The sequence below is a fragment of the Trichosurus vulpecula genome, chromosome 5 (genome assembly GCF_011100635.1).
Source record: "Trichosurus vulpecula isolate mTriVul1 chromosome 5, mTriVul1.pri, whole genome shotgun sequence".
Lineage (NCBI taxonomy): Eukaryota > Metazoa > Chordata > Mammalia > Diprotodontia > Phalangeridae > Trichosurus > Trichosurus vulpecula.
Genome location: NC_050577.1, coordinates 64,292,487 through 64,320,232, shown reverse-complemented (window position 1 = coordinate 64,320,232; position 27,746 = coordinate 64,292,487). Strand labels below are relative to the sequence as shown.

The 27,746-nt window shown below is 42.3% G+C and overlaps 1 protein-coding gene across 8 annotated transcripts in view; it reads right to left on the bottom strand.

Moving 5' to 3' along the window:
• The window catches only part of KIAA1217 (KIAA1217 ortholog), a 392,388-nt gene that overhangs the window by 18,622 nt on the left and 346,020 nt on the right, over positions 1–27,746 (bottom strand). For all 8 annotated transcript variants that reach the window (XM_036761523.1, XM_036761529.1, XM_036761524.1 and 5 more), the window contains 4 exons: positions 15,508–15,683; positions 6,075–6,205; positions 5,182–5,329; positions 1,126–1,600 (listed from right to left, as the gene is read on the bottom strand). In XM_036761523.1, the coding sequence (XP_036617418.1) occupies positions 1,126–1,600; positions 5,182–5,329; positions 6,075–6,205; positions 15,508–15,683 (930 nt within the window). The remainder of the gene's footprint in view (positions 1–1,125; positions 1,601–5,181; positions 5,330–6,074; positions 6,206–15,507; positions 15,684–27,746) is intronic.

The window sequence follows — 27,746 nt, the reverse complement described above, 5'->3', positions numbered from 1 at the left end:
AGCAAGGATTGCTTCTCCCCCTAACTCCGCCATTATTTATAACCTCAGTGTTTAGCACAGTGCCTGGCCTTTAATAGGTGCTTAATAAATGCTGGTTGTTTGATTGGCTAAAGCCAGATAAAAGAGAATAAAGAATGAGAAAAGGCCATAGATTTAGAAATCAAGAGGTTAATGGTGACCATCACAACGTATTTACTGAACTGAGGTTCTAAGATATCAGTTTCAAATTCTCCCCAGCCCCAAAGCCTTCTTTTTGTTATTCAATTCTCTCTAAAATCTGGCTTCAACCTGTATTCCAGCATCTTTCACAACTTGCCAACACAGGTTCTCCACTCTAGTCCAACAGATCTAATTCATTAGACTCTAAGCTCCTTGAGGGCATGAACTGTCTTTTGCCTCTTTTTGTATCCCTTGTACTTAGCACAGTGACTCACACATAGTAAGTGTTTAATAAATGTTTATTGTGTTGCATATAGTAGGTGCTTGGTAAATGTTTATTGGTTAATTGATTGAAGTCCTCTGAGTACACTTACCCTTTCCTGACTTCATTGTTTTGCTCCTTCCTAGTCTGCCTTTTCCCTCCTCTCTGCCAATTACCATCCCCTCGAGATCCAAATACAATCCCATCTCTTCCATGCCACCTACCCAACCACTCCAGCTAATTTCTCTCTCCTCAGAACTCTCATGACACTTACTTGATATCAATTAATACTCACTTGGTACTGTAGAATTAGCTCTCTCTTTACATGTGTTTGAGAGGCAGGATAATGGCATGGAAAGAGGATATGACTTGCAGTTAGGAAATCCAGATATTTCTTAGCTGTGTGACCAGAGGCAAGAGGGATTATTTCTCCAAGCCTCAGTTTCTTAACTTGTAAATAGTTACACTATTTACCTCAAAAGACTGTTGTGAGGACCATGCTTTATAAGCATTAAAGAACTTTGTGTTAAGATATCATTATTAATTATTAATTTTTTTAAAGTGTCTTATGTCCCCAACTAGATTGTAAGTTCTTTGAGAACAGGGACTATACCTTATCCTTTGCTGTATCCCCTTTCATCAGGTGCTTAATAAATACCTGTTGTTGTATTTAGGTCAAAGGAGGAAGGAAGATGGGGCCCTACCTCTATGGACACAGCTCGGCTCCGGTTGCTTGCACTGTGAATTTCTTCAATGAACAGACTTTGCATGGTGGAACCATTGGTGGGAGGAGGTGGAGACTGGGGAGTCTGCACCGGCTGGATAGTGGTGGTGGACTCTTGTATGGTGCCTGGAGGGCTGGCTGGGTGATGACTGGGCCCTCCTGGCAAGTTCTGAGGGTGGTTGCCCAATGCGGAGGAGTGCTGTGACTGGTGGATGACAACCGGGGAGCTCTGTGCATGGTGGACGGTCATGGTTGACAGGGGCACCACTTCTGACTTGATGGATGAAGCTGGAGACTCTCCATTCCCTCCAGGTGTGCTCTGGGGTGGGGGGCCATGGGTATAGGCTGACTCTTCCTGGTTTTTCAGGATTTCTGCTGCTGTTGCTTTTTCCATGGCAACGTATTGTGCTACTTGGGTGGCATCGGCACCTTTTAAAAGACCATCGGTGACATGTCTAGGAGAAATTGTGCAGAGGAAGGTGAGTTGTTTGCAGAAAGTATATGCAAGTTTTTCCTATATTATTACTATAGCATCCCATAGTGGTATATTGACCCAAAGCCTGCCAGTATTTTGTTTTAAAAATAAGACATTCCAAAGCTTACAGAAATCAATTGACCATCATTTACTGAATGAATGAAAAGCATTTATTAGGTGATCTATTATGTGCCAATTCTGTCCGAGACCTGTGTCGAATTCTGGGAATACAAATAGAGGAAAACAAACACACAAACCAAGACTTTTCTTGTTCTCAAGGAATTCTAAGATACATACACAGTAATTGGAAGATAGGTTTAGAGAGGAAGGTTCTAGCACCTGGGACTGGGGGGTAGTAGTGGTGAGCTCGTATAGAAGGTGGTGATTCAACTAGGTCTTGAGGGATGGCAGAGATTTTAAGAAGCCAGTGTAAAGGCACACAGAGGAGCAGGTAATAAGCCAATATAGACAAATCACAGAGTATGTGGAGGGATGGGAAGAAGAAGACTGAGAAGAAAATGTCATGATTGTTTCCTAAGTAAGTTCTCTAATCCCCTCAAACCACCCATGGAGATAAGCAGGACTCCTTCTTGGGAAGAGAAGTGGTTCTAGATGTTTGTCTTTTTCTGACCGCTCTGGTCAGACCCACGATGTAGTCTTATTGTTTGGACCCTGGTGGCCAGAGGGTGACGTCCCTTTACCGCCGCACTCTGATTCTGTTGTTCCCCCAATCAGCTTTGCTCAGTTTTATTCCTAACAAGTGACTGAAGAGCTGAGAATAGGGGAGTCAGCAGCTGGTACAAGGCAAGTTGTTTTTAATTACACAGCTAAGTTCATATTATCATCACTCAGTTTTTCTAAATATAACAACTGCATGTCTTCAAAACCTATTTTCCCACACAGTGTATATTCCAAAGGGATGAGACATGAGACGAACACATTAAGACTGTTCTCTTTTTATGAATTTGGTTTAGAAAATGTTATAAATATAGCTCTATATTATAATCTGCCTAATTATAACGTGGGATGGATTCTGTGTTTTTTGTTCTGTAATGTTTTCCATGGCCTTTCTCTTTTCCCTTGTTCCACTCTCTGCCTTGGTGATCTCATCAGCTCCCAAAGGTTCCAGTATCATCTCCACACAGATGACCCTGAAATCCTACATCATTGAAGGCCAAGTCTCTCTTAACTTCCACTGTCAACTACCTTTTGATAACTCTTCCAGAATATTCCATCAGCAGCTCAAACCCAACATATGCAAGATGAAACTTATTATTTCTCCCTTGACCTCCTACCCTCATTCCTTTCCCCTCCAAAGTCTCTTGTTTCTGTTGAAGGCATCATCATCCTTCCAGTCACCCAGGCTTATCAGGTCACACATTTTATCCTCTCTGCCTCTACATCTCTGGCATCTGTCCCCTTCTCATTTGGTTACCAGTTTGTTTCTCTACTAAGTAGTGGCCTCACCTATTCTGGTCTTAACCTTTATGTAGCCTCTTAAAAGGCCAAGGACAACCCTCCAGGCCACAGTGAAGCCCTGGAGTAGTTTACTTCTCTTCCAGGTATCTAGTCATACTGCCTATTTGGATCTTCGGAGCATTTGGTTTCTACCTCTATTATAGACACACTATATTCTGTTTTGTATAATAATATATACGTGTGTGTGTATACACATTTTTTTCCAATTACATGTAAAAACAATTTTTACATTCTTTTTTAGAAGTTTGAGACTCCAATTCTCTCCCTTCCTCTAATTTCCCCTCGTTAAGAAGACATATAATAGTAATAATTATTAATAATAATAGTATCTACATATCAATTTAGAGTTTGCAGAGAGCCTGACATCTGTTATCTTATTTGATTTTCACAATAATCCTGTAAGGTGGAAGCTATTTTTATCACCACATTTTATAGATGAGGAAACTGAAGCTGAAAAAGGTTAGGGGTCTTGCCCAGGGTCACACAGCCAGTATGTATCAGAAGTGGGACCGGAACCCAAGTCTCCATGATTTCCAGGTCAGTTCTCTATCTACTACACCCTGTTTCCTCTTGAAAAATTTGAGCTATTTAAAACTGGGATAGATTGTCCCCCTCTGAGCAATCCCCAGTGAAGAATGCAGGAGATGGGATGCGTGTGTGGCTTACGTTACATTAGTTGGCCTTAAAGCTCTTTCAATCCCAAGATTCCACAGTTACTTCCTACAGGCAAAGTTTAATTCTCTCTTTTCCCCCATGAGAAAATTGTTATTGGCAGTTATTAGTGGTTCAGCAGCTCACCAAAAAGAATCGCCGTTTGCTGTTTCTTTCCCACACTGGTTCTGTCTCTGATGGTAAAAAAATCCTACCTGGTCCAAAGTCTAGACTAGATTGTATTTTCTGTGAAGGTTCCTGGGCCACCTACTCTCAAGTCCCCACTGAGAAATGAAAAAGCTGGGGCAGCTAGGTGGCACAGGAGTACAGCACTGGCCCTGGAGTCAGGAGGACCTGAGTTCAAATCTGGCCTCAAACACTTGACACACTTACTAGCTATGTGACCTTGGGCAAGTCACTTAACCCCAATTGCCCTGCCCTCCACCTCCAAAAAAAAATTGCAAAAAAAAAAAAAATGAAAAAGTCAGGGTATGCCACTGTGACCAGTTTTTAGTGTTCTTAGTTACAGGTAAACAAAAAACAGAAAAGAATTTCATGTCTCCAAGTGCACCACCAGTTGTGACACACCATAAAATGTCATTTGTGTACATGTATTGAATTAGGGAATGCAAACTGCTGTAAATGTCAGAGGCAGCTTCTCTTGTACAGAGCGTGAATCCTGAAATATCTGGTTTAAACCAGAAACTAGGTCTGAGTGAATGCATTTTTTTTTTAGCTGACTTTCTTATGGAGTACAGCATTAAGGTGGCGTCCTGTGAAGCTATAAACAGGTACTTGCTGGATCGCATGTGAGGCCTTTCTTGGGTATTTCTCTTTTCTCTGTACAAGCTATAGGAATGCTCTTAGACATGGTCTTTTAGCAGTAGATTTGAGAATGAATTGATTCACCTATAATCATCTTCTTTTGGACCAAACTCATCCAGAGACCACAAAGTGAATGCAGAATGTTTCTGGCCACATGGTTTGCTGCCCAACACATACCATCACTCACAGCTAATAAAAAGAAATGGACACATTCAACTGAAAACGATGGGAAAACTACCTAAAGGAATTTTTTAAAAACATATTGTACACAGTAACTTATGTCCCCCCAGTGTCTTAAATGTGACAAACATATCATAGAAGAGTGATCACCCCAGAATCACAAGCGCAGAATTCCAAGGGTGGGAAACTCTAGCAGCAGCTGTGGCTTTCCAGTAACATGGGAACCAAGAGGCTGTAAATCATCATGGAAACAGAAACAATTTCAATGAGATGGAGAAGGTGCCAACATTGGAAGCCGCATCCTCCATGCCCTGCCCACACCATCAGAGTGGTCAGGAGCCCCCTTCCCAGGCTGGAAAAGGAGCCTACATTGGAAGCCCCTTCTTCCACATTCTCCCCGCCCCCCCAGGCGGTAGCCCAGTTTACCTTCTTAGCATGGTCAACACATCGGTCATACTTCGGACCCTCTTGAGGAGGCTGTCCAGTTTATGGGGCTCCTCTTTCAGAAACCTCACAGCCTCCACTTCAATACGCAGAATAGCCCGCATCTTATTCTGCAAGGTTGGAAATTCTCCTGCAGGGCCAAAGACAAGTGGACAATTCAACGAGGGAACATTAACGAGGGCCGAAGAGCAGGTAGCAATGCAGCAGAATTAGAAAGCAGCAGATGATGTTCACACTGCCATGGTATAGGTTGGCCACATCCAAATACATGATTACTTGCTCTATTTAAAAACAGGTATTTGGTGGCACAGCGGATAGAGCAGGCCTGGAGGCAGAAAGATTTTCATCAGTTCAAATCTGGTCTCAGACACTAGCTGTGTGACCCTGGGCAAATTACTTAACCCTGTTTGCCTCAGTTTCCTCATCTGTAAAACGAGCTGGAGAAGGAAATGACGAACCACTTCAGTACCTCTCCCAAGAGAACCCCAAATGGGGTCATGAAAAGCTAGAAATGCCTAAAAATGACTGAAAGCAACAAAATTATTCTGAACCTATTAAACATAATGGAGAAGGTGATTATGAGATCATAAAGTTAGAGCTAGAATCGGAGGTCGGCCAGTCCAAACTTCTCTTATCTGTAGGGTCATGAATAGGGAGCCAGAAGGGACATTCAACGTCACCCCTTCTAGCTACCTTGTCTCACAGATGAAGGAGCTGAAGCCCAGGCAGGTGAAGGCACTTCCTTGCCTGAGGTCACATAGGGAGTAAGTGGCAAAGGTGGATTCTGAACCCAGACCCCTGCCTCCAAATTCAGTGGTGATAAATCAACTTTTTGCTCACCAGTATCAGGCCTCTCCTTGGAGAAGGATGCTCACCTTTTAGTGCAGCTACAGCTTCACCCACTTGTCGAAGAAGGAAAGCCCCATCTTCCACATCCTTCAGCGTGACCACACGGCCAGCTGAGCTGGAGTCCTTCTTCAAATCTTCAACAAACTCTTCTAGCTCACTGTAGGAAACAAACAGAAGGATGGAAAAATAACCCCCCAAAATAAAAACCCAAACCTGAGTATTATAAGTCTTACAAAGCATGAAGAAGAACACCTAAGGATTTGTCTGTTTTTGGCCTGCCTTAGCAGAAAGAGAGAGAGAACATGCACATACGCATGTTGGAACACATGCTCTGTCCCTAAGTGTCCTAAGATTAGTTGTGACTGGTTTCCCCTTCTGAGATAAATGATTATTAATAACTAATGATTTAGAGAGATTCAGAGCCCCCCTTTTTCTACTTTCAAGACCTCAGTCTCTGAAGGTTGAGTTAACCTTCTCTATCCAATGCCACTCAACCTTACAAGGAATCTCTAGTTTAAGGTGGATTCCATTTCATCAAGCTTGGATGGAGAAAGATCCTTTTTTCTCAATAGCCCAAGGCTGAGGGTGGTCTGGGTATAGGAAAAGTCTCTCGGTCCAAGGGTGACAATGATGCCCCTCATTGTAATATTCATTCTCTCATTAATTGTTCACCAATCAGGTTTGATTCCCATTCTGTGGAACACCTACTCTATGAAAGGTATATAAACTGTGAGCCCACCTACCATGTCTTTGGTCTAAGAGAGATTGCCAAATGACCATCCTTTTATTGATAAACACGCTGGCCTTATTCATCAAATGATGAAATTACCCAGAATTATGTCTCCCCAACCTTTTTAATTGCCACACTTCTTTCCACCCCTATTTTTCTTTACACTTACCTCTCTCCCGAACTCTACTCATAAATAAACTAAACTAGTTTCACATTTGGTCCCTCTGCCTTCAGTCTCCCCTCTTCCCAATCCATCCTTCACACAGTGGCCATAGCAGCCTTTCTAAAGTCCAGGTCTGACCACGTCAATGTGCCTTCTTCAAAAAGCTCCTGTGGCTGCCAGCTGCTTTTAGGATCAGATCCCAACTCTTCCGTTGGGCACGGAAAGCTCTCTCCAGCTTGGCCCCAGCTTCCCTTCTCAGACTTATTAAATGGTACTTCCCTCTACCCAGCCTATGGTCTGGCCAAACTGGCCTTTTTGCTGCTGTTCCACCTCCTATCCCAAGCCTTTGCACAACTCGATCCCCCATGCTTTGAGTGCACTCCTTCCTGGCAGATACCTCAAAGAAAACCTCCTTTCTTTCCAAGCCAAGCTCAAACACCTCATCTTCCATGAGGCCTTTTCTAATCCCTCCAGCTGTTAATGCCTCCCACGAAATTACCTTCTATTACTCTGCATGTTTTACATAAACTTTTATATGTACACCCATGCTACTTCTCCAATAGAATTTAAGTTTCTGGCTGCCTCTCCGCCTGCCCCCTGCCCCAGCTGTGCCTTTTCCATCTTTGCATCTCTAGTACTTACCACAATGCCTGGCACACAATAGGTGCTTAATAGATGCTTGTTGATGGACTGAGCGTTTACTTAATAAATACTTGATTTGGTTTGCTTTTGCTTTGGTCTAGGGCAATTACAAGGAAATTAAAAGGGTCCATCCTAGAAAGACAGTCCTGGTTTTACTTACAATGTAAGACCATTTTCTGTGGTGCTACCATGAAGTAAGGCAGCACGTATGTGTATATATGACACACTCTTTTCATTTTTTATCATAGTTTATACCATGGCGGTCTAAATACAGGCCATATTTTCCTGTCAAAACCCAACCTATGTGAGAAACCTGAATGTAATGTGATTTTGATATGTACCTACGCATTCATCTTTTCAAACACTTCTCATTTTAGCAGTGGAACATAAGCTTCTATTTAGCATCTATTTAGACCAATATGACTGTTATTTATGCTTATGTTTTATTTCTCCTCCTAGCTTGTGAATCCATTAAGGACAGGGAATGTCTTAGTCCTTTTTGGATCCCCTCGGTGCCTAGCACAGTGCTTCGTACAGAGTAGGTGCTCAGTAGACAATTTATGAGTGAAAGAATGCATGAATCTCTGCTACAAACAACATAAGCTTGAAGCAGCCCGGTACCCCCTGTGGCTCGGCTTCAAGGTCACTTCCCACAATGTTTCCCCAGCATATACAATAACTGCACCCAGACGCAAAGGTCAATCTGTCTGTTAAGGGCCTGAGTTTCCTCATCTATAAAAGGAAAAGGCTGGACTGAATGATTGATCTCTAAGGTCCTACCCTGCTTCAAATGCTCTGATTCCTTGTAAATCCAAAGAGCCAAAGGAAAAGAATTTGGGGGGATGAAGAACCACTAGATGGCGGCAGGAGAACAGAGATTTTGCTGAATTTGAGAGGAAATTCTGCTGCTTTTTGGGAGCCTGGTTTTAAGGCATAGAGAATGAGCCAGGATTACCCATAATGGCCAAAGTGTGTGTGTGTGTGTGTGTGTGTGTGTGTGTGTGTGTGTGTGTGTGGAGTGGAGGGGGAAGGTGGGTGGGTATCCACCATTTAACCCAATTACTTTCTATAGCATTCACTGCTTGTAAAGGAGTATTGTCAGGAAAAGGCTAGCAATGAGGAATGGGAGTGGGAGGGGAGAAAGGAAAGGAAGGGAAGGGAAGAAAAGGGAAGTGGAAAAACTGGGAAGAGAAGGGAATTGGGAAGAGAAGGGAAAAGGGAAGGGGAAGGGGAAAAGGATGGGGGAAGGGAAGGGAAAGAGGAAATGGATAGGGGAGGGGGAGGGGAAGGGGGAGAGAAAGAAGGGCAAGGCAAAGCAAGGGAACCACCTATGTGGAAGGGGCCCTGGAAAGAAATGACAGCTTTTTAGAAGAAAAGATTCCTCTTCATAGTGTCTTGATAGGCTCAATACGTGAGACTGGATGGGGAAGCACTGGCAAAAGGTGACACACAGAGCCACTTGCTTTCCTTGTTGTCCAAGTCTTTGTCAGAAAGGTCAGCAGATTGAATACCAGGGCCTTGGCACATGGCCTGGCATACAGTAGGTGCTTAATATCTACTGATTCATCAAGTTGAAGGGAAAAATTTTTAGGGTTGGCTCTGACACTCAACTGAGCAGCGAGGTGACACACTGGACAGCATGCCAGGCCAGAAGTCAGGAAGACTCATTTTCGTAAATTCAAATCCAGCCTCAGACATTTACTAGCTGTGTGACTCTGGACAAGTCACTTCACCCTGTTCGCCTCAGTTTCCTCATCTGTCAAATGAGCTAGAGAAGGACATGGCAAACCGCTCCAGTATCTTTGCCATTGGATATGACTAAAAATGACTAAACCACAACAACTGACTATCATCGGTCAAGTGAATGTGGGCAGGTCACTCGATTTCTCTGAGTTTCAATTTCTCTAAGTGTAAAATGGCTATGATATTTGTTATTGTGAGAAAAGGGCTTTGCAGACCTTAAGCCACTACAGAAATGGTAGCTGTTGTTAGGATACAGTGTCCACCATGATACCTTTTCTTTTTCCTTCAAATTTTTAAGACTATACCAAAATGCTCAACGAAGACTTAGGAGACAGAGATCCTAGACCAAAGTAGAAAGCACTGCCCTGGCTCCAAAGGAATTTTAAAAATAGAGGATCTGGGGGTGCAGCTAGGCAGTGAAGTAAATAGAGCACTGACTCTGCATTCAGGAGGACCTGAGTTCAAATCCAGCCTCAGATACTTGACACATACTATCTGTGTGACCTTGAGCAAGTCACCTAACCCTTCAAAAAAAATAAAGGATCTAATTCCTGTGACTACAGGAAGGAGAAGATCCTGTAATTCATTTTTCTTTCCTTTTATTTTTTATTAAATGACTGCCTGATGCAGCTCCAAACTCCTGAGCTGAAGTGATCTGCCAGTCTTAGCCTCCCCGGTAGCTGGGATTTCAGGTGTGCACCAACATGCCCAGTGTGGCTGTTTCTAAAGAAGTATGAGGCAATCCTTCCTTCCTACCTTTCCTGCAGCTTCTTCCCTTGCCTCGATTCCCCCTACCTGCACTTTAGATTTATCTGCCTCCTGGGTCTAGGAACTTCTACTTTACAAAAATTTTCCATCTCACATCCAAATGTAATTGTGTTAAAGACTTATTGGCGGCAGGCATCTCAAAACCGGCTGGCAGAGTTGTGGCTCTGAATGTGATGGTGTGTGAATTAACCTACAAATCCAGATGTCCTCTGATTTGCAATTAATTTTCAAAGGAGTTGTCACTTGACCCTGAGTCTGCCTCTGCCTGGAGCCTGGCGTTAATCACTTCTTTCCTACGTGCCTCCTGGGTCTCATAACCTCTGCTCACTAAAGGCCAATAAACTTCCCAGTTGGCCTTTTTGTGTCGGTGTTGTTGTTGCCAATGGATCATCCAGAAATGCACTGTAATATTCTCCTGCCCCAATGTGCCACTTTTTAATATAGCATGTACTGGTTACAAATAAGGCATTAAAGTTTGTTGAAAAAAAAATTTTGTAAAAAGAGCCCTGGGAATGAGCCCAGAAGTGAAGTTTTCAAATGCCTTTGCCAATCAGCACATGGCTGCTTAGGATAGCCATTCTGGCAAATCTGCCCGCTGCTGGGCGCTCAAGGATGCTGGGGCTTCTTTATTTCTAGCTGGTTCCTACGGATTCCAATTCTGAGATATTTAATAAGCAGCTTTCATCTAATCCCTCATCTCAAAGTGAGAAAGAACATGTCTGGCATATTCATTTCCTACTTCTACTATGACCTTGGGTAATCCATTTTGATGTCTGGGCCTGAGTTGCTTCTTCTGCAAAATGAGAGAGCTGAGCTAGGGGTATGCCCGAAAAAGCTACTACCAGCTCTGGTGTTCTTTGAGTCTAAGTTAGAAAATACTCATGGGCCCTCCCAGCTTTAAGGAGGCAGATAAGCTGGTGAAGTTGACTTGGAGTTAGGAAGACTTGAATTCTAATCTTGCTCAGACCTAGCTGAGGCACCTTGGGTAAGACACATAACTTCTCTGTGTCTCAACTCCCTCATCCCTAAAGTGGGGAAAACAAGAGGACCTACCTTACATGGTTGTTATAAGGACTAAGTAAGTTAACATTTGTAAAGGCTTCTGCAAACCATAAAGCATTAAATAATTGCTAGATATTACTATCACCATTATTTGCTCCTACACTGCGTTAGCATGGAATAGTTGTAGAAGAAAGATCAGAATTTAAACACTGATGCTGGTATTTATCAGTTGTGTGACCATGGTAAAAACTGCTTCATCCCCTCTGGGCTTCAGTTTCCTGATCCGTGAAATTAAAGGGTCAGATTAGATGACCTCTTATGACCTTTCCAGCTCTGGATCTACACTCTAAAGATCCCACATCACTTCATCAGCTCAGTTTCGGGGGGACTCCTCCAGCCCCTATCCCAGCTCTGAGTCCATGACCCTACGATTCTCATTTAAAACGGTGATCAATGTGAACGTCTGACCTCCCTACCTCACAAGGTCATGGAGAGAACACTCGGCAAGACTTAGAGATTTGGGTTATTGTTCTTGCTTTGGGTGTTGGTTGGGTTGGGTTGGGTTGGGTAGCAAGAGGACTTCACTAGCTGACAGAAACCAAGCTCTTCGCTGCAGTTCTGCTCTCTGGCACGTGCATGACCTTGAACAAGTTACTTAACTTTTGTGGGTCTCTGTTGTTGTTCAATTGTTTCAGTCGTGTCTGACTCTCCATGACTCCACTTGGGGTTTTCTTGGCAAAGATACTGGAGCGGTTTGCCATTTCTTTCTCCAGCTCATTTTACAGATGAGGAAACTGAGGCAAACAGTTAAATGAACTTGCCCAGGGACACACAGCTAGTGTCTGAGGCCAGATTTGCACTCAGGAAGATGGGTCTTTTTTGTTTGTTTGTTTTTGTTTTGGTGGGATTTTTTGGAGCAGGAAGGCAGGGCAATTGGGGTTAAGTGACTCACCCAAGGTCACACAGCCAGTAAGTGTGTCAAGTGTCTGAGGCCGCATTTGAACTCAGGTCCCTCCTGACTCCAGGGCCGGTGCTCTACTCACTGCACCACCCAGCTGCCCCTGAGGAAGATGAGTGTTCCTGACTCCTAGGCCCAGAGCTCTATCCACTGGGCCACTTAGCTGCTCTCTTGGGTCTTTTGCCTCGTCTGTAAAAGGCTATTGGACAAGAGGATCTCTAAGATACCTTTATCTCTAAATCCCATGAGTCAGTGATTAAGAGATGTTCATTGGATGAACTATATGTCTAGTGGGAAGATGAGCCTGACTTGCTAGGGGCCAGCAGCCAGGCTCTGTGCTGGGGATACACAGACAGATAAGCAAGACAGCTCTCACCTTTAAGGGTATACATTTGAGCGGGGGTGGGAAGGAAGACAACACATGACAGGCTAGAAAGAGGGGGCAGGGAATGGCCGCATGACTTTGGGGATGGCGGCTGGAAGGCAGTGGCTGACTTTTAGGCAGTCTAAAATGGTATTCGATGGGTTCCCCACAAAGGTCTAGAACTGTCCCCATGAGGCTACTCCTGGTGTCCTCAGTTTACCAGGCCTTGAAGTGGGTCTAGGTCTAGGGCATTTTAGTCACATTTCTCCTTACTTCAATTTACAGGCATTTATTAAGTAACTACACATCAGGCACTGTGTTAGGCACTAAGGAATATAAAGACAAAAGCCAACCTATCCCTGCCCTCAAGGAGCTTATACTCTATTGGAGGGAAACAATATTTAAGTAGAAAATTAAATATAAGATACGTACAAAATAATATCCAGGGAACAACTGCTGTCTCTGTGTGTGTGTGTGTGTGTGTGTGTGTGTATGTGTGTGTGTGTGTGTGTGTGTGTGTGTATGTGTGTAGAAGATGGAAGCTTGAACTCACCTGTGAAGGAAGCCAGGGATTCTGTGAATTACCCTGAGGGGAGAGTTTGTTCTAGGGACAGGTTATAGCTCACCTGAATGTAAAGAGGCAGAGTATAAAATCTCACAGACTAGAACAAAGCAAGCAGGGCAGCTTGGCCATAAAGCAGAGTGTATGGAATAGAATAATATACAGTAACTCCAGACAGAGAGGTTGGAGCCAGGCTGAGAAAATCTTTAAAAGGCAAACAGGAGAGGCTAGACTTTATCAAGAGGGAGCCACAGGAGTTTCTAGATCAGGGAAATTATATCATCAGACCTCAGCTTCAGGAATAACAAATTTTAAGCCCTGTGGGGTATGGATTAGAGAGGGGGCAAGAGTAAAGTTAGAGGAATCGAATAGACTGTTATTGCTAAAGTACAGGTGAGGAGTAATGGGGGCCTGAATGAAGGCAGTGGTTATGTGAGTAGAGACAAGGGGATAGAGAGAGGATGTATTCATTAGCCAAAGTTTAGGGAAGGGAGATGAGATGTTTTATAATAATTCATTTTCTTAGGTGGTCAGCATTGTGACCTCTATAAGTAATTTCATTGAAAAATGTTTGTTCATTTATTTTCAGTTGTGTCCAACTCTTTGTGACCCCCATTTGGGGTTTTCTTGGCACAGATACTAGAGCAGCTTGCCTTTTTCTTCTCAAGCTCATTTTGCACATGAGGAAACTGAGGCACAAGGGGTTAAGTAACTTGTCCAGGGTCGCACAGCTAGTAAGTGTCTGATGCCAGATTTGAACTCATGAAGATGAGTCTTCCTGACTTGTGACCTCCAGATTGAATGCTGCACTGTAACAGCAGCAGCAGCAGCAGATCTAAGCAAAGCCAAACTAACAGAACAATCCTGTCTGCCTGTGCATTACACATTCCCATGTTTATTGTCCTACATCTCTACATAGAGTAGGAAAGTGTCCAGAAGTCATCTTTAAATAATTTGGCACAATGAAGGAATAAGCAAAATCACTCTTGTCCATTTCCAAATTTTGAAGCTATTTTTGAGCCAAATAAATGAAGTACAGATTTGAAAAAACTTCTTTTTTGATAAAATTTCTCTGATGAAGCATGCTGTGTTTTGTGACCATGATGAATTGATGAGCAGAGGTGTAACTAGGATGAGATGACTGGGGCTCTTACCCAGGCCACTGAAATTCAGTGGACACAAAAACTTAATAAGCAGTATACAAGCCACTACATCAATCCCCTCTCCCACTAAACTGGATTTGCCTTAATAACTTAGTGAATTATTTTGACAGCATTGATTTAAGGTTTCACAGTTTATCCTGGGTGACAAGTTATAGATCTGATCTTAAGGCCACATTCTGAAGAGTCTGAATTCTTAAAAAAAACAAAAACTAACCCCAAAATTTATTTTAAACTTGGAATATCCTTATTACCTGTTCACAAAGGCACACAAACACTACATCAATTTTAGGGGCTATATAATTTTATATAGGGGCTATATAATTCAATGGCATTCTACAAAAACTTGGATGAATAATTTTAATTCATTAAAAAGAATTCCAATTTTCTTCCTCTCTTTGGTCTGTCCCTTGGAGGAAAATTCTCTTTTTATCCAAATATGGTAGGCTGGTACCAAAGGAAATTTGAAATATCAATCAAATAAAGACTAGGTGATGGAGTCTAGTCTATAGATCACAAAGAATAGTGTCTATGAGGATCATTTGAAAACAATTCTCTTAAAATCCCAAATTATGGGAATCACTCTCCCCAGGAAATGGCAGAATTACAGCTTGTGTAAGGCTGGAAGCACCCAGAAAAACGACTCTTCATTAAAACATAAGATGCAATAGCTCTGTGATAAATAGCCCTGTATAGCCTCCCATACATTAACATAAAAGATGTATTTCTTCTTCTGACTAGACATAATAAACCAGGGCTAAATTTTGATAGTGTGGCCTGAGAAATGCTTTCAATGAAGACCATTGATAAAACTCTTAACATTCAAAGGAGTACCTTTCCTCATTTTGGATCAGACATTGTTTAAATGGTTTTTCCAGAGATTTTATTACAAAGATATGTTTAATACTATCTCATCTAGACTTGGTCTTTAATTACATTAATTATTAATATCACATTTATCATACATATAGTTTTACTATTTGCTCCTTTTAATTGAGTGAGGAGTTGAACTCCAGTAAAGGATCTGCCAATGGCAAGAGCTTTTTAAAATGATCTACATTAACTACCATGTTATACCGAATACTGGAAACATTTTCACATCAAATTGGTTTAGACAAATTCTGGCCTGGCCCATAATTCTTTCTCTTTTTTCCTAAGATACTTATATGTTGGATCCTTTAAAAGGAATCTCAATTTAGGAGTAGAGACAACATATCAATTAACTAAGCAAGCAAATAGTGCCCAAAATTAAACAAGCAGAAGCTATATTCAGGAGTGCCTCCCATTCGGAAGAGGCAACTGTTGTAGGGTCAAAACGCTACACCTTTATTTAAGTCCGATGCCCTCTACCCAATGCCAACACTCACCATAACTTCTTGACTATTTTTTCCTCTTCGTGAAGGTACTTCTGCCTCTCTTGCTCCACCAGGTGGCGCTGCCGCTGCACAGGATCCTCAAGCCTCTTCAGGGTTTCAATCACTTTGCCACTGATTTCCTGCTCAGCCTTCTTCATCATTACCCTCAGCAACTCCTGATTCTGCAGCTGTTTCACAAAAGAAATCAAGTTCAATTTTCCCTGCCTGGCTAACATCTCTGGCAACTGAAAGCTCTGCCAGTGCTCAGGAGGAGGTTTAGATAAACATGCCTGCAGCTGATGGTTTACTATCTGCATCTTGGGTAGAGGCTGCGTGCCCTCTTACCCAAATCTGGCTTGTACGAAGCTCAAGTGCAGCCCATTATAACCAGTTATTTTTCAATATATGTACATACACATATACAACACATACACATATACCTACATACACACACACACACACACACACACACATATACCTACATACACACACACACACACATATATTCCTTTCAAAGATCTATTTTAGGAGAGCAGCTACATACATATATACGGTATGTGTATAACACATATACATATATGTATGGTTATTATATGTATATGAATACATGGGTGTATGTGTGTACATGTATGCGTACAAACATAAATGCGTATATATCAATAGTCATACATGTTTAACGAATATTGTATTTCGTTCACAGATCACTGCAATCTTGTGAGTTTCAGAAAGAAACCAACAAATAGAATTCTACGCTCCCATCCTCTGTGTCTAACTCTCACACGATTCTACCATTTGGGAGAAACCGAACACCTTCCCTACTGACTGCATCATATCCAATGTATAGAAAATGTCACTGAGATCCTCAAACCGAGGAGAAGCGATTTCTTATGTTCTGGCTTATGGCACAGCTTAGCCCAGCTCGAGGCATACACTAATCAATATGTGAAACAATAAATAGTGATTATCATCATTATCAACCTTTGGTGGTAAAAGGGCTCTAAACTTGCTTAGGAATTAGATGCTATCGCAGTATTTTCTCACATACATAATTCTATCCATATGGTTTCCATATGATTTTGTGACTGTCCTTTCCTTGCCCCCCACCTGCCCCCAACCCCATGGTTAAATAGAGATCCACCTGCTTAGAGTTGCCAAGACTTGTAGATTTTAGACAAGGTCTCTTAAATCTGCCTGCATTCTCTCTACTCACCCAGCTATCACCCTAGTTCAGTCCATCATTACTTCTTTCCTGATCTATTGCAATCGTTTCCTCATTGGTTTCCCTGCACTCAGCCTTTACTCCTCCTACCCCCCTTTCCAAACCAGCCTCTTCATAGCTGTTAAATTTAATCCTGACACCATGTTTCCCTCTTGCTCTAAAATCTTCAGTTGCTTCCCATGGCCTCTAGGGTTGAATACAACCTCCCCTGTTTGGCATTTAAGGCTTTTCCTTTTTTTTTTTTGGAGGGGGGAAGCCAGGGCAATTGGGGTTAAGTGACTTGCCCCAGGTCACACAGCTAGTAAGTGTGTCAAGTGTCTGAGGCCAGATTTGAACTCAGGTCCTCCTGACTCCAGGGCTGGTGCTCTAGTCACTGAGCCACCTAGTTGCCCCTAAGGCTTTTTCTATGAGGCTCCAGCCTCACAGAACTCTTGACACACTCTACAATTTGGTCAAACGGTCCTCTCTGCTGCTATTCCTCCAACAAGACTCTGTCTCCTTTTTACATGCTTTTGCACGGGCCATGCACTCTTGTCTCCACCTCTCAGAATACTAAAGCACTGCGTCCTACATGGGATCTTTCCTGATCCCCAGGTTTTGGTACCTTGCCCCCCAAATTCTCTTATATATGCTCTGTGTGTATGTGTGTGTGTGTGTGTGTGTGTGTGTGCACGCACATGTCATTTCTCTGATAGAATGTAAGCTTCTCAAGGGAAGGAATTATTTTACTTTTTGACTCTGTATTACCAGAACTTAGTACAATGATTGGCACATGGAAGGCTTTTGGTAACGGCATACTCGATGGCTGATTGCTTAGTAGACTCTAAAGAGAAACCCTGAATTTAGCCATTACCCATTCAGCTTGAAACTGACAGCATTCCACTCCCGGGACATGAGTTTTGGATATACTTGGCCACTTGAATAGAATTCTCTGCTTTGCAGATGTGTTTATACTTTGTGTTTGCCATACACCCTTATGATTTTTGACAACTCATCCATCACGTCAATTCACTTACTCTGCCTCCAACACAATCATTACAGTTTACCTGTCTAACGTTTCCCTGAAATTTCAATTAACTATTATTGTTTTGCTTGCTCTCTGGCATAACTACTATTCAGCATTCCATTTTACAGCTGCCATATTTCATCTTAGACCTCGTGATAAAAAGAGAGGTTTGTCAGTGGTCCAGGGTGCAAATGGATGAGTGGAAAATCCCTAATGGTGGATAATCCAGAAATCATTTGTATTTGGAATACAGATGCTCTGATTCAGGTTAGATGCCTACACAGCAGTTCCTCCTACCTTTGCATGTTTCCCTTTGTTGACGGTGATTGATAAGTTTAGTGGCAGGACAGAAGCAGCAGAAGGTCCACAATGTCCACCTCTGGTATGTCAGGAGCTCTCTAGTTATGGATTTAGAGCTAAATAGGCCCTTAGAGGTCACTGAGTCCAACAATCTCATTTCACAGAGAAGGAACCCGAAGCCCAGAAGGGTTAAGTGACTTGCCCAACCTCACACAGGTAGCAGCAAGTCACAGTGGTGGCATTTGAAACCTGCTCCCCTGACTTCTAATCCTATGGCCCTTTGCATTGTACCCTGCTCACTGTATGGGCTATTTCAGTCTAGGACCTGAAACTTATCTAGCTGTTAAATCTCATCCTTCCACAGGAGAAACAAGCAGTAGAAAGAAGGCTGTCTCTGAGGAATGGATTCAGATCCTTCCTCTGAGATTTAGTGTCTGTATGACCTTTTAAAAGTCATTTTATTTTCCCTAGGCATAAGTTTCCTCATCCTTACTGGATTAGGCAGTTTCTGAGGTCCCTTCAAAATCAAAATTATATGACCCTGTGAGCCTAAAAAGGGTTGGCAATAGCTAAAAATAGCTAGCATTTATATAATCTAGAAACACACATGTGCATATTTATCTATAGAGAAATATATGTATATCATCATCATCATCATCATCATCATCACCATCATCATTTCTCTCTCTCTCTCTCTCTCTTTGTTCTAAGGTTTGACAAACACTTTACAAAACAATCAAAAGAGGTAAATGCTAATCTCCACTTTACAGATAAGGAAATTGAAGAAGAGTCAACTTGCCCAGGGTCACAGAGATAACACAGGTAGTTAGTATAGGAGGCAGGATTCAAGTTCTGGTGTTCCTGACTCTAAGTAAGACCCATGCTCTATACACTGCCTCTATACCACAGAATACATTAGAGGAGGTGAAGGGGAATTTCTGTTTTCTATACTGGAAATGGGACTGGTTAGTATTATGTGGCCAAATACTGCGGAAGCACATAGATAGGACCAAGACAAATGAGGCAATAGTCTGGTTAGTGCTGAGTGCTAGGAGAGACTGTGTGTATGTACTGTCTGGAAATTACTGTTGTAGTATCAAAGTCCTTAGTATGAAGCCTTTGAGGTGCATGTGAATTAAATAGGTAAAAGCCTTCATTTCTTAGTGACATCCTTAAAGTTTATTCATTGCAACAAGATTTCAAGCTGGACTTTGTTGGAATTCTTTTAGGCATTATTACAATTCCTTCTTGGGAAGCTGGAATAGACTAGATCGGACTGAACTAGGAAGGACCTTCTGTCTCACAGGTCTTGGTTTTTTTTCCCTATCCAGATAGATTTCCTTGTCTCCTTAGAGCTCCCTCTATTCAGCCTGGCCTGGCTGTTCCACAAACAAGACATTCCATAACTTGGCTCCCGGCATTTTCTCTGGCTGCTCCCTATGCCTGGAATGCTCTCCCTCCTCCACTCTACTGACTTCCTTGACTTCTTTTAAGCCCCAATAAACATCTCAGCTTTTACGAGAAGCTTTTTCCAACTCCTCTTAATTCCAGTGCCTTTTCTCTGTTAATTATCTTCTATTTATCCTATATATAGTTTGCTTTGTGTCTATTTGTTTGCATGTTGTTTCCCCCATTAGATTATAAGCTCCTTGAGGGCAGTGCCTGGCACACAGCAAGTACTTAATAAATGTTTATTAATTATTGGCTTGATGAATCAAGTAGTACTAAAGTGAGGACTTAAATTACAATAACCCTGTGAAGTAGGTACTACTATTACCTATACTTTACAGATGAGGAAACTGAGGGAGAGGTTAGTTAAATGACTTACCCAGGGTCACACAGCCTACTCTGTGTAAAGACACTGAGAACACAAATACCAAAGGAAAAAGAGGTCTCCACAAGGAGCTTTATTTAAAGGTCTTTATGTAAATTGGATTATATGCATTTCTAATCCTATTAGTTTTTTTTTTTTTATTATTGCTGAAGCTGCTTTTACTTTTCTTTTAGGAGATTCCTGAAACTGACTTGAATGATCTATGCATGTGTATGTATACATTTGTCTATTTCTGAAACTGACTTGATCTATGCATGTGTATTTGATCTATGCATATGTCTATTTCTGAAACTGACTTGAATGATCTATGCATGTGTATGTACACATATGTCTCTTTTTAAGGCATCAAAACATTTGTTCTGACTTGTCTCTGGATCTAAAATCCAAATTTCAGATCTCTCCAAGATAGCCCATGCCACTGATGGGATTTTTGTTAAGGGGTCCCAAAGGTTTAATTGAATGATCACTAATAGATCAGAGCACAGCCTACCAGAGGCTGGGCCTTCTCTCCTGTGTGTGAGACTTGAAACCCAGGCTGATAACCTGCTGACGTGAAGCAGTATGGTGAGGACAATGGACCCGACGTACAGCACTTGGGTACCAATGCCAGCTTTGTAATGGCTGATTATGGTCTCTAAGATTTCTTCTAGCTCCAACATCCTATGATTTTACTTTGCCTTACTCCCCTGTGACCATGTAGGAAAGAATACAAGAGGGTGTGGATGGTGAGGAATGGGGCTGGGGTCAGGCGTCTCTCCTTTTAATTCTTAGTATTTAGCATGGTGCCCTCCTGTGCCAGAGGGAAGGAATAGACACTTAGCAATTTCATCTGTCCAGGGATTTACAATTTGAACCCATGAGCTCTATTCATGATTTCTGCTGGGTAAAAGAAAACAAACTATTTTCATTAGTCCTGAAACTTTAAAAGCAAGAGAAGGGGGTAAGGCTCTGAAGAAATGCAAAAACTTTAAGGTGCTCATAAAGTGTTATAAGGCAGTACGGTGTGGTTAGATTTAGAGAACCTTGGATCATGTGCCATCTCCGACAATGACTCCCTTGGATCTTGGGCAAGCCAACTCATAGTAACAGCTAACATTTATATCGCACTGGAATGTTTTCAAGGGCTTCCTACGTATTATCTCATGAGAGCCTCAGAACAACCCTGTGAGGTAGGTGCTATTATCATCATCCCCATTTTACAGATGAGGCAAATGAGGCACAAGGGATTTGTTCAGAGCCACACAGCTAAGAAGTGTTCATGGCAGCGTTTGAACTCAGATCTTTCTCATTCCAAGGCCTGCAAACTATTTACCAAATTTACCTGCCTCTAACCTAATCTGCTCTAAGATCCTTAAATTGATAACCCTAGATTATCTAACCTTTCTGAAATGCACTTTTAAGGTTTTTTGCAGCTCAAACACTATTGCAAAGAGGTTGGGGATGGACTACATTGTAAGAAGATGAACTGATACCTTATAAACTGAAGGAGAGAACACTTCTTTTTTTTTCTCTTTTCTTTTTCTTTATTTAATATATTTAGTTTTCAGCATTGATTTTCACAAGAGTTTGAATTACAAATTTTCTCCCCATTTCTACCCTCCCCCCCACTGCAAGATGGTGTATATTCTGGTTGCCCTGTTCCCCAGTCAGTCCTCCCTTCTGTCATCCCACTCCCTTCCCATCCCCTTTTCCCTTTCTTTCTTGTAGGGCAAGATAAATTTCTACGCCCCATTGCCTGTGTATCTTATTTTCTAGTTGCATGCAAAAACTTTTTTTTTTTTTTGGTTTTTGAACATCTGTTTTTAAAACTTTGAGTTCCAAATTCTCTCCCCTCTTCCCTTCCCACCCACCCTCCCTAAGAAGTCAAGCAATTCAACATAGGCCACATGCGTATCATTATGTAATATCCCTTCCACAATACTCATGTTGTGAAAGACTCATATTTTGCTCTGAAGGAGAGAACACTTCTAATGAGTTGAATATCAGTAAAGGTTTCCTGGAGGAGGTAGGTGGCCCCTTGGCAGAATTCTTGAAGGGGGATAATCATTCCAAAAGATGCAGGTGAGGGGAACCTGCATTCTAGGCATGCAGGAAGGCTGATACAAAGGCCTAGCAGCTGGCCCTCCAGCTTAAAATGGGGATGGAGAAGGAAGGCTGGACTGGATGGCCCTGAAGATCCAGCTCTAAAATGAAGCTTTTCAAATACATCACTCTGCTGGAATATGAAAAATGACTCCTTTACCTTTCTCTCTGAAATTCCTTCAGCTTACTTTTAGCTTTTCCTTATTTATAAGCCTGTGGCCAAGAGATGAGCAAGCATGTCATAAAAGCACACATTAGTTCCAAGAAAAGCCTGTTCCATGGATGCAGGCACCTGGTTCAGTTCATGACCCCTTCCTTTCAGTCATTCTAGGGCCACATGTGGCTTCATAGATGGCCAAGTTTAAACAGGAGATTTTCAAAAGAAAACCTGGGTAGTGTCAACAGTGTAGACAGTGGTATGTTTGCAGGCTCTTTGTAGGGTGCACATCTTCAATCCTACCACCTGGGGGTGTGAGTAGACAGATTGAGACTCAGGCTCACTGCCTAAGGCACTACCTCCTAGAAAGCCCCCTAAAGTGACTTGGCAAACCCAGGTTGATATGATTCCAAACTTAAGGACTCTGTGTCGGGCCTGTATTTCTTTTTCACTCTGAAATCTCGGGTCCTCCTCCCTCTCTGAGCTCTGATAGTGAGTTTCTGCAAAGTCTCAATAAATGGAACAGTACGTGCAGAGTCATCTTCCAGGAGACAAAAGTACTGTGGGAAGTGGGGTGAGGGGGCAGGCTCTATCTCTCCTGGGCCCTCTTTTTTATGGCTTTCCAGAGGCAGCCCGCATCATCCTCCTCTCTTTGGAATGCTTCTCTCCTGCCTCAGCCTAGGGGCAAAATGAAGACAAGGAGCCATTTCTCAATCTCTGAAACTGCCTTAGGAGGAGCCATCTCATCTCTATCTGGTGTTTTGGAGAAAGGACATGTCTCCTATCACCCTGGTTCTATTACTTTATAGAGTTAAGAGGGGAGAAAGCAGCCAGAGGCAGAGAGGTGGCATGGCATGCTTTAAGAGCACTGGACTTGGTGTTAGAGGACCTGGGTTTGAACTCTACCTGTGTCACTTCCAACCTGAGTGACCTTGGGTGAATCACTTCCTCTCTCTAGCACTCAAGTTTCCTGTTCTATAATAGAAAGTAGAGTTGTAACTAAGGTAGGGCAGCCTGACCTTTGTCCCTGGGAACGGAATTTAGAAGGCACTGACAAAACTTGCCGTCTTTCACCAAGGCAGAAACAAGAGAATTTAGCACCTGGGGAGCAGCTATGAAAAAGGGACAAAAGTGACAAAGTACTTCCTCATGTCTGCCACCTAGTAGATAACCTCTTCTCTTGCCCAGCCCCTAGTCCAACCCCACCCAGGAATAAATTCAAAGAAGCTGCCCTAGTTATAGTTTGTAGTATTTGACCTGAAGGTGGGGGTGAGGTGAGGGAGTGGGAAGAATTTCTCCTTAGGGATTTGGACTGGAGATTTCAATGATACAAAGAAAGATTCTCAGATGAGGAAACTCTGTCAGTGCCAACTATAGTCTTGGAGAAGAGGTTCTTAGCTTTTTTTGGTGTCCTGGACCCTTTTGGCACTCTGGTGACGTCTATGGACCCCCACTCAGAATAATGCATAAAATAAAATACATAGAAACATAAAAGAAACTCATTATATTGAAATACAAGTGTTAAAATGATAATTTTTTAAAAGTTCACGGCCCTTGGTTAAGGAGCCCTAACTTAGAGTTGCTTACAACACTGACAAGTCAAGTGATTTGCCCAGGGTCACACAACCATTAAGTGTCAGAGGTAAGATCTGAACCCAGTTCTTCAGGCTCTGAGGTCATATGCTCTGTTTAACTATAAAGCAGTGCCTAATACTGACATACATATTTGTGTCTAATGGTAGCCATCTCTAGGATGGCAGCAAGGTGGGGGAAAGAGTTGAAGAAAGTTACATGACAACTTTATTATGTATTTAAAAGAAATAGCAAGGGGCACCAGCTCTGGAGTCAGGAGGACCTGAGTTCAAATCTAGCCTCAGATACTTGACACTTACTAGCTGTGTGACCCTGGGCAAGTCACTGAACCCCAACTGCCTCACCAAAACAAACAAACATCAACAACAACAACAAAAAAACAGAAAAAAGGAACAGCAAGCTGTACATAAATAGATTTGCAGTTTCATGTATGATCACCTTCTTTCCTATTCTACTATGTTATAGAAATGCTTGTTTTATAAGCTTAGAATAAAATAAATTAATCATGGAAACTAATGATTTGTTACTGAACATTTGATACTTAATCATACCCTATAGAGGCAGCTAGGTGGTGGAGTGGATAGAGAGAGAGACTTGGAGTCAAGAGGACCTGGTTCAATTCCTGCCTCGGACGTTCATTAGCTAAGTGACCCAGACAAATGGCATAAACCCTCCGTGGCTCAGCTTCCTCATCTCTAAAATGAGGATAAGAATAGCACACATACACACACAAATAAAACGAACATAATATTAGCACCTAACTCACAAGGTTTTTGTAAGTACTTTACAAGTGATCTACAAACCACAGAGGCCTAGATAAGTGGTCACCATTTTATGGGCAATGTTCTATCTACTATGTGGATTCCACGCCTAAGACTGAATGCTCTTCAAGGCAGACTATTAACGAAAACAAAAAAAAAAAGAAATCTAGCACCTGTTACCTCCTCACTGGTACCAGCTAATTGGAGAGACAATCATTGGTAATCTAGGTTTCTTGAAGGCGGAGATCCCATGTTCCATAAATGTTTTATTGTCTAGTATACATTATAGTCACATAGTGAACACAACTGCTATAAATGTTGTCTTATTGTTTTAACAAGAGAAGAGGAGGCTGGAGTCCAGCTCTAGAACTAATTCTCTGTGTGTCTTTGCTCCAAGAAAAAAATGCCTTATTTGCTAACATTCCTCCTTTTGGTGGAGGTAGGATCAGTGAGGAATGACCATTACCTGGAGTATGAGCATGCAGCCCTAGGAGTGAGCTTTTCAGCCTCAGGAGCAACCAGGAATCACTGTAACCAGGTTCTGATGGCCTCCCTCTCCGGGGTGACTCTTCCCTGGCCTACGCGGGTCCTACTTAGAATTAGCCAGCCCTTCCTGTGCCCTTCCCTCCCCCGCCCACCCATTGCATACCCTCATCTCCCTTCTCCAACATCTGCATCAAGTTTCTATTGTTGAGAATAATCCATCAATTCTGGAGACGAAACGCTCATCTACAAATAGGATATGCTCTGCAAGCCTGGGATTTTCCTATGATTTAATTATCTAATTACTGTAGTCCGTTGCCAAGCACAGAGGATTTCAAGCAGTTTCACCATTTTATAACATAGTTCGAGTGTATTTGAATTTCTAATGCCATTTTGTCCTTTCAAGGCTATTTTAGTGAGTCCCTATATACCACTAATGACAGCCACATCATTGGATTTCCACTAGCTTTGGGGGGGTGGCTCTCATTTCCTGGCATATTATATACTTACTAGAGGAGAATTGGTGCTGAGGTAGCTTAATTATTTTCAACTATTTTTGTCTTAAATAGGCTGCACAAAAGGAAAGGACAGAAATCCCAGGGAGAAGTCAACTGAACAGATTACAATCCCAGACACTAGGAAGGAGGGCAAAGGGGCTCCGGAACAAAATGTCCATTTTCCCCCTGCCTGGCCCAGAAACAAATACCATCTTCAAATCTGCTGCCCAATGTAACTGCATAGTTCGTTAATTGGTTATCAAATCTGGAGACCCAGCAAAAGCTAGGAAGACGAGAAGGCAGTTTAGGGGAGTGGAAAGGGCACTGGCTTTGGAGTCAGCAGATAGTTCTGCAGGCCGGCTTTCCTAGGCCCTTTGGGCCTTAGTCTTATCTGCAAAGTGGGTACAGTCTGCATACTTGCACTACCAACTTCAGAAGTGTCCTAGTCTATGGCAGTTGTTTTGGGGGTTTGGAAGGCTTTTTCCAGAGTCAGAGTGGGTAAGGATGTTGAAAGCAGTAGGCTTTTGTTTTAGATGATGCACTATGGTTGATTAAAGGACGTAATACATGCCAAGCATTAAATAAATGTGAGTTGTTTTTGTTATTACTCAGGACCAATAAACTGAGTTGTATAGTAAAGATGAGTACCTTGCTACCCAATTCAGTCTTTAGGTGCTCTGTCTTGATTCAATAGATCAACAACGAACAAACACCTATCATGCGCCTGTGATGTGTTAGGCACTGGGCTAAGAGCTAGAGATACAAGAGTGTGAATTCCTGCCTTGACAGAGTTCGTGTTCCAATGGACCAGACAGCAGGTACACGTAGAAGCACACCCAGAAGAAAGATAAAGCCAAGGCAGCGCACAAAAGGTTTGGCCAGCCACTGAAACGGGAGGAGAGGAGGAAGAGACAGGTTCTTTTAGGCAAAAGCAATTAAAAAGAATGTGCTGCCCCAAAAGAATCAAGGCCTTGTCACTGAAATGGATTTCCTGGAAGGCTCAAACCCTCTCAGCTCTTATTCGTTTGAGCGAGAGCTGTTACTGAGGTGCTAGTGTCGGTCAAACGTCACCTAAAAAAGGCCTGTCCTGGTCCCCTTAGCTGTTAATGCCTCCCCATCAAAATTATCTTGTATTTAGAGTGTGTGTCTACATAGATGTAAATACACACATATATGTTTATATGTATTTAGTATATATAATATATTGTTTTGTGTGTGTATATACCCACACACAACACACAATACATATACATATGTATATGTGTACGTATATATCTATATCTATCTCCATACATGTGCATGGGCGCACATATATACTCACATGTATACACATACATACACGCACATGTATATGACTGCATGTGTATACATGTGTGCACATATAAAATGTATGTGTGTGTGTATGAATTGTACAAAAGGCAGCATAGTTTTAGTTGATGGAGATGTGGCCTCAAAGCCACAAAGATCTAGGTTCCAGTGACACATACTGACCATGTCAGGTCCTTCACCTTCTCAGAACTCTGGGCAGCTCTCTAAGATTGTAAATCGCATAGAAAGTGCTGACCCAGATTGGTAGCAGGATTTGGTCATCTGGGAGTTTGCTATACCAATAAAACCCCTGATCAGATATTTTGTAAATAACTATATACGTACATGTGTTTTTCCTCACTGCCAATAGGATATAAGCCCTCGGTAGCCAGAGAATGCTTCATTTCTGTCTTTATATTGTCAGCGCCAAGCACACAGTTGATGCTTAAATAATGCTTACTGACTGAGGGTAGGAGAAGGAAAAACACTGGGATACCTCCCTTGGTCCCCGCAGCCCAATTAACCTTTTCTTTTCTGGAAGAGACCATAGTCTTCCAGGCTGGCACTATTCATAACTTGTTTCTTTGGGATGACTGCAGACTATTAGAATAAACATAGCGCAAGGGATTAAATAATCTTGCTCACCCTGAAGTGCTGCTTTTCATCAGTGGGGTAGGACTCTCTCTAACTCACAGGAGGATCATAGGAAATTAAGGATGATACTACTTCTCACCTTCTGTCTGACCCACTACCCTGCTCTGGTTCATCTGGCTTAGAGGACAAAGGGAAATATTTCCTCTCATCTACAGTTAAACTGCATGAGAAAAAGACAGGGCTGATGCAACCAGCTCATTCCAGGAGGTAAGCTTAAAGCAATAAAGCCATGAGCCTTTTGGGTTAATGAAGTCAGAAAAATACCATCCCAGACTTTGAGCTGTCAGGGACCTCAGAAGTATTCTAGCTCAATCCTTTCATTTTACAAGTGAGGGAAACTGAGGCCTGGGAGATTAA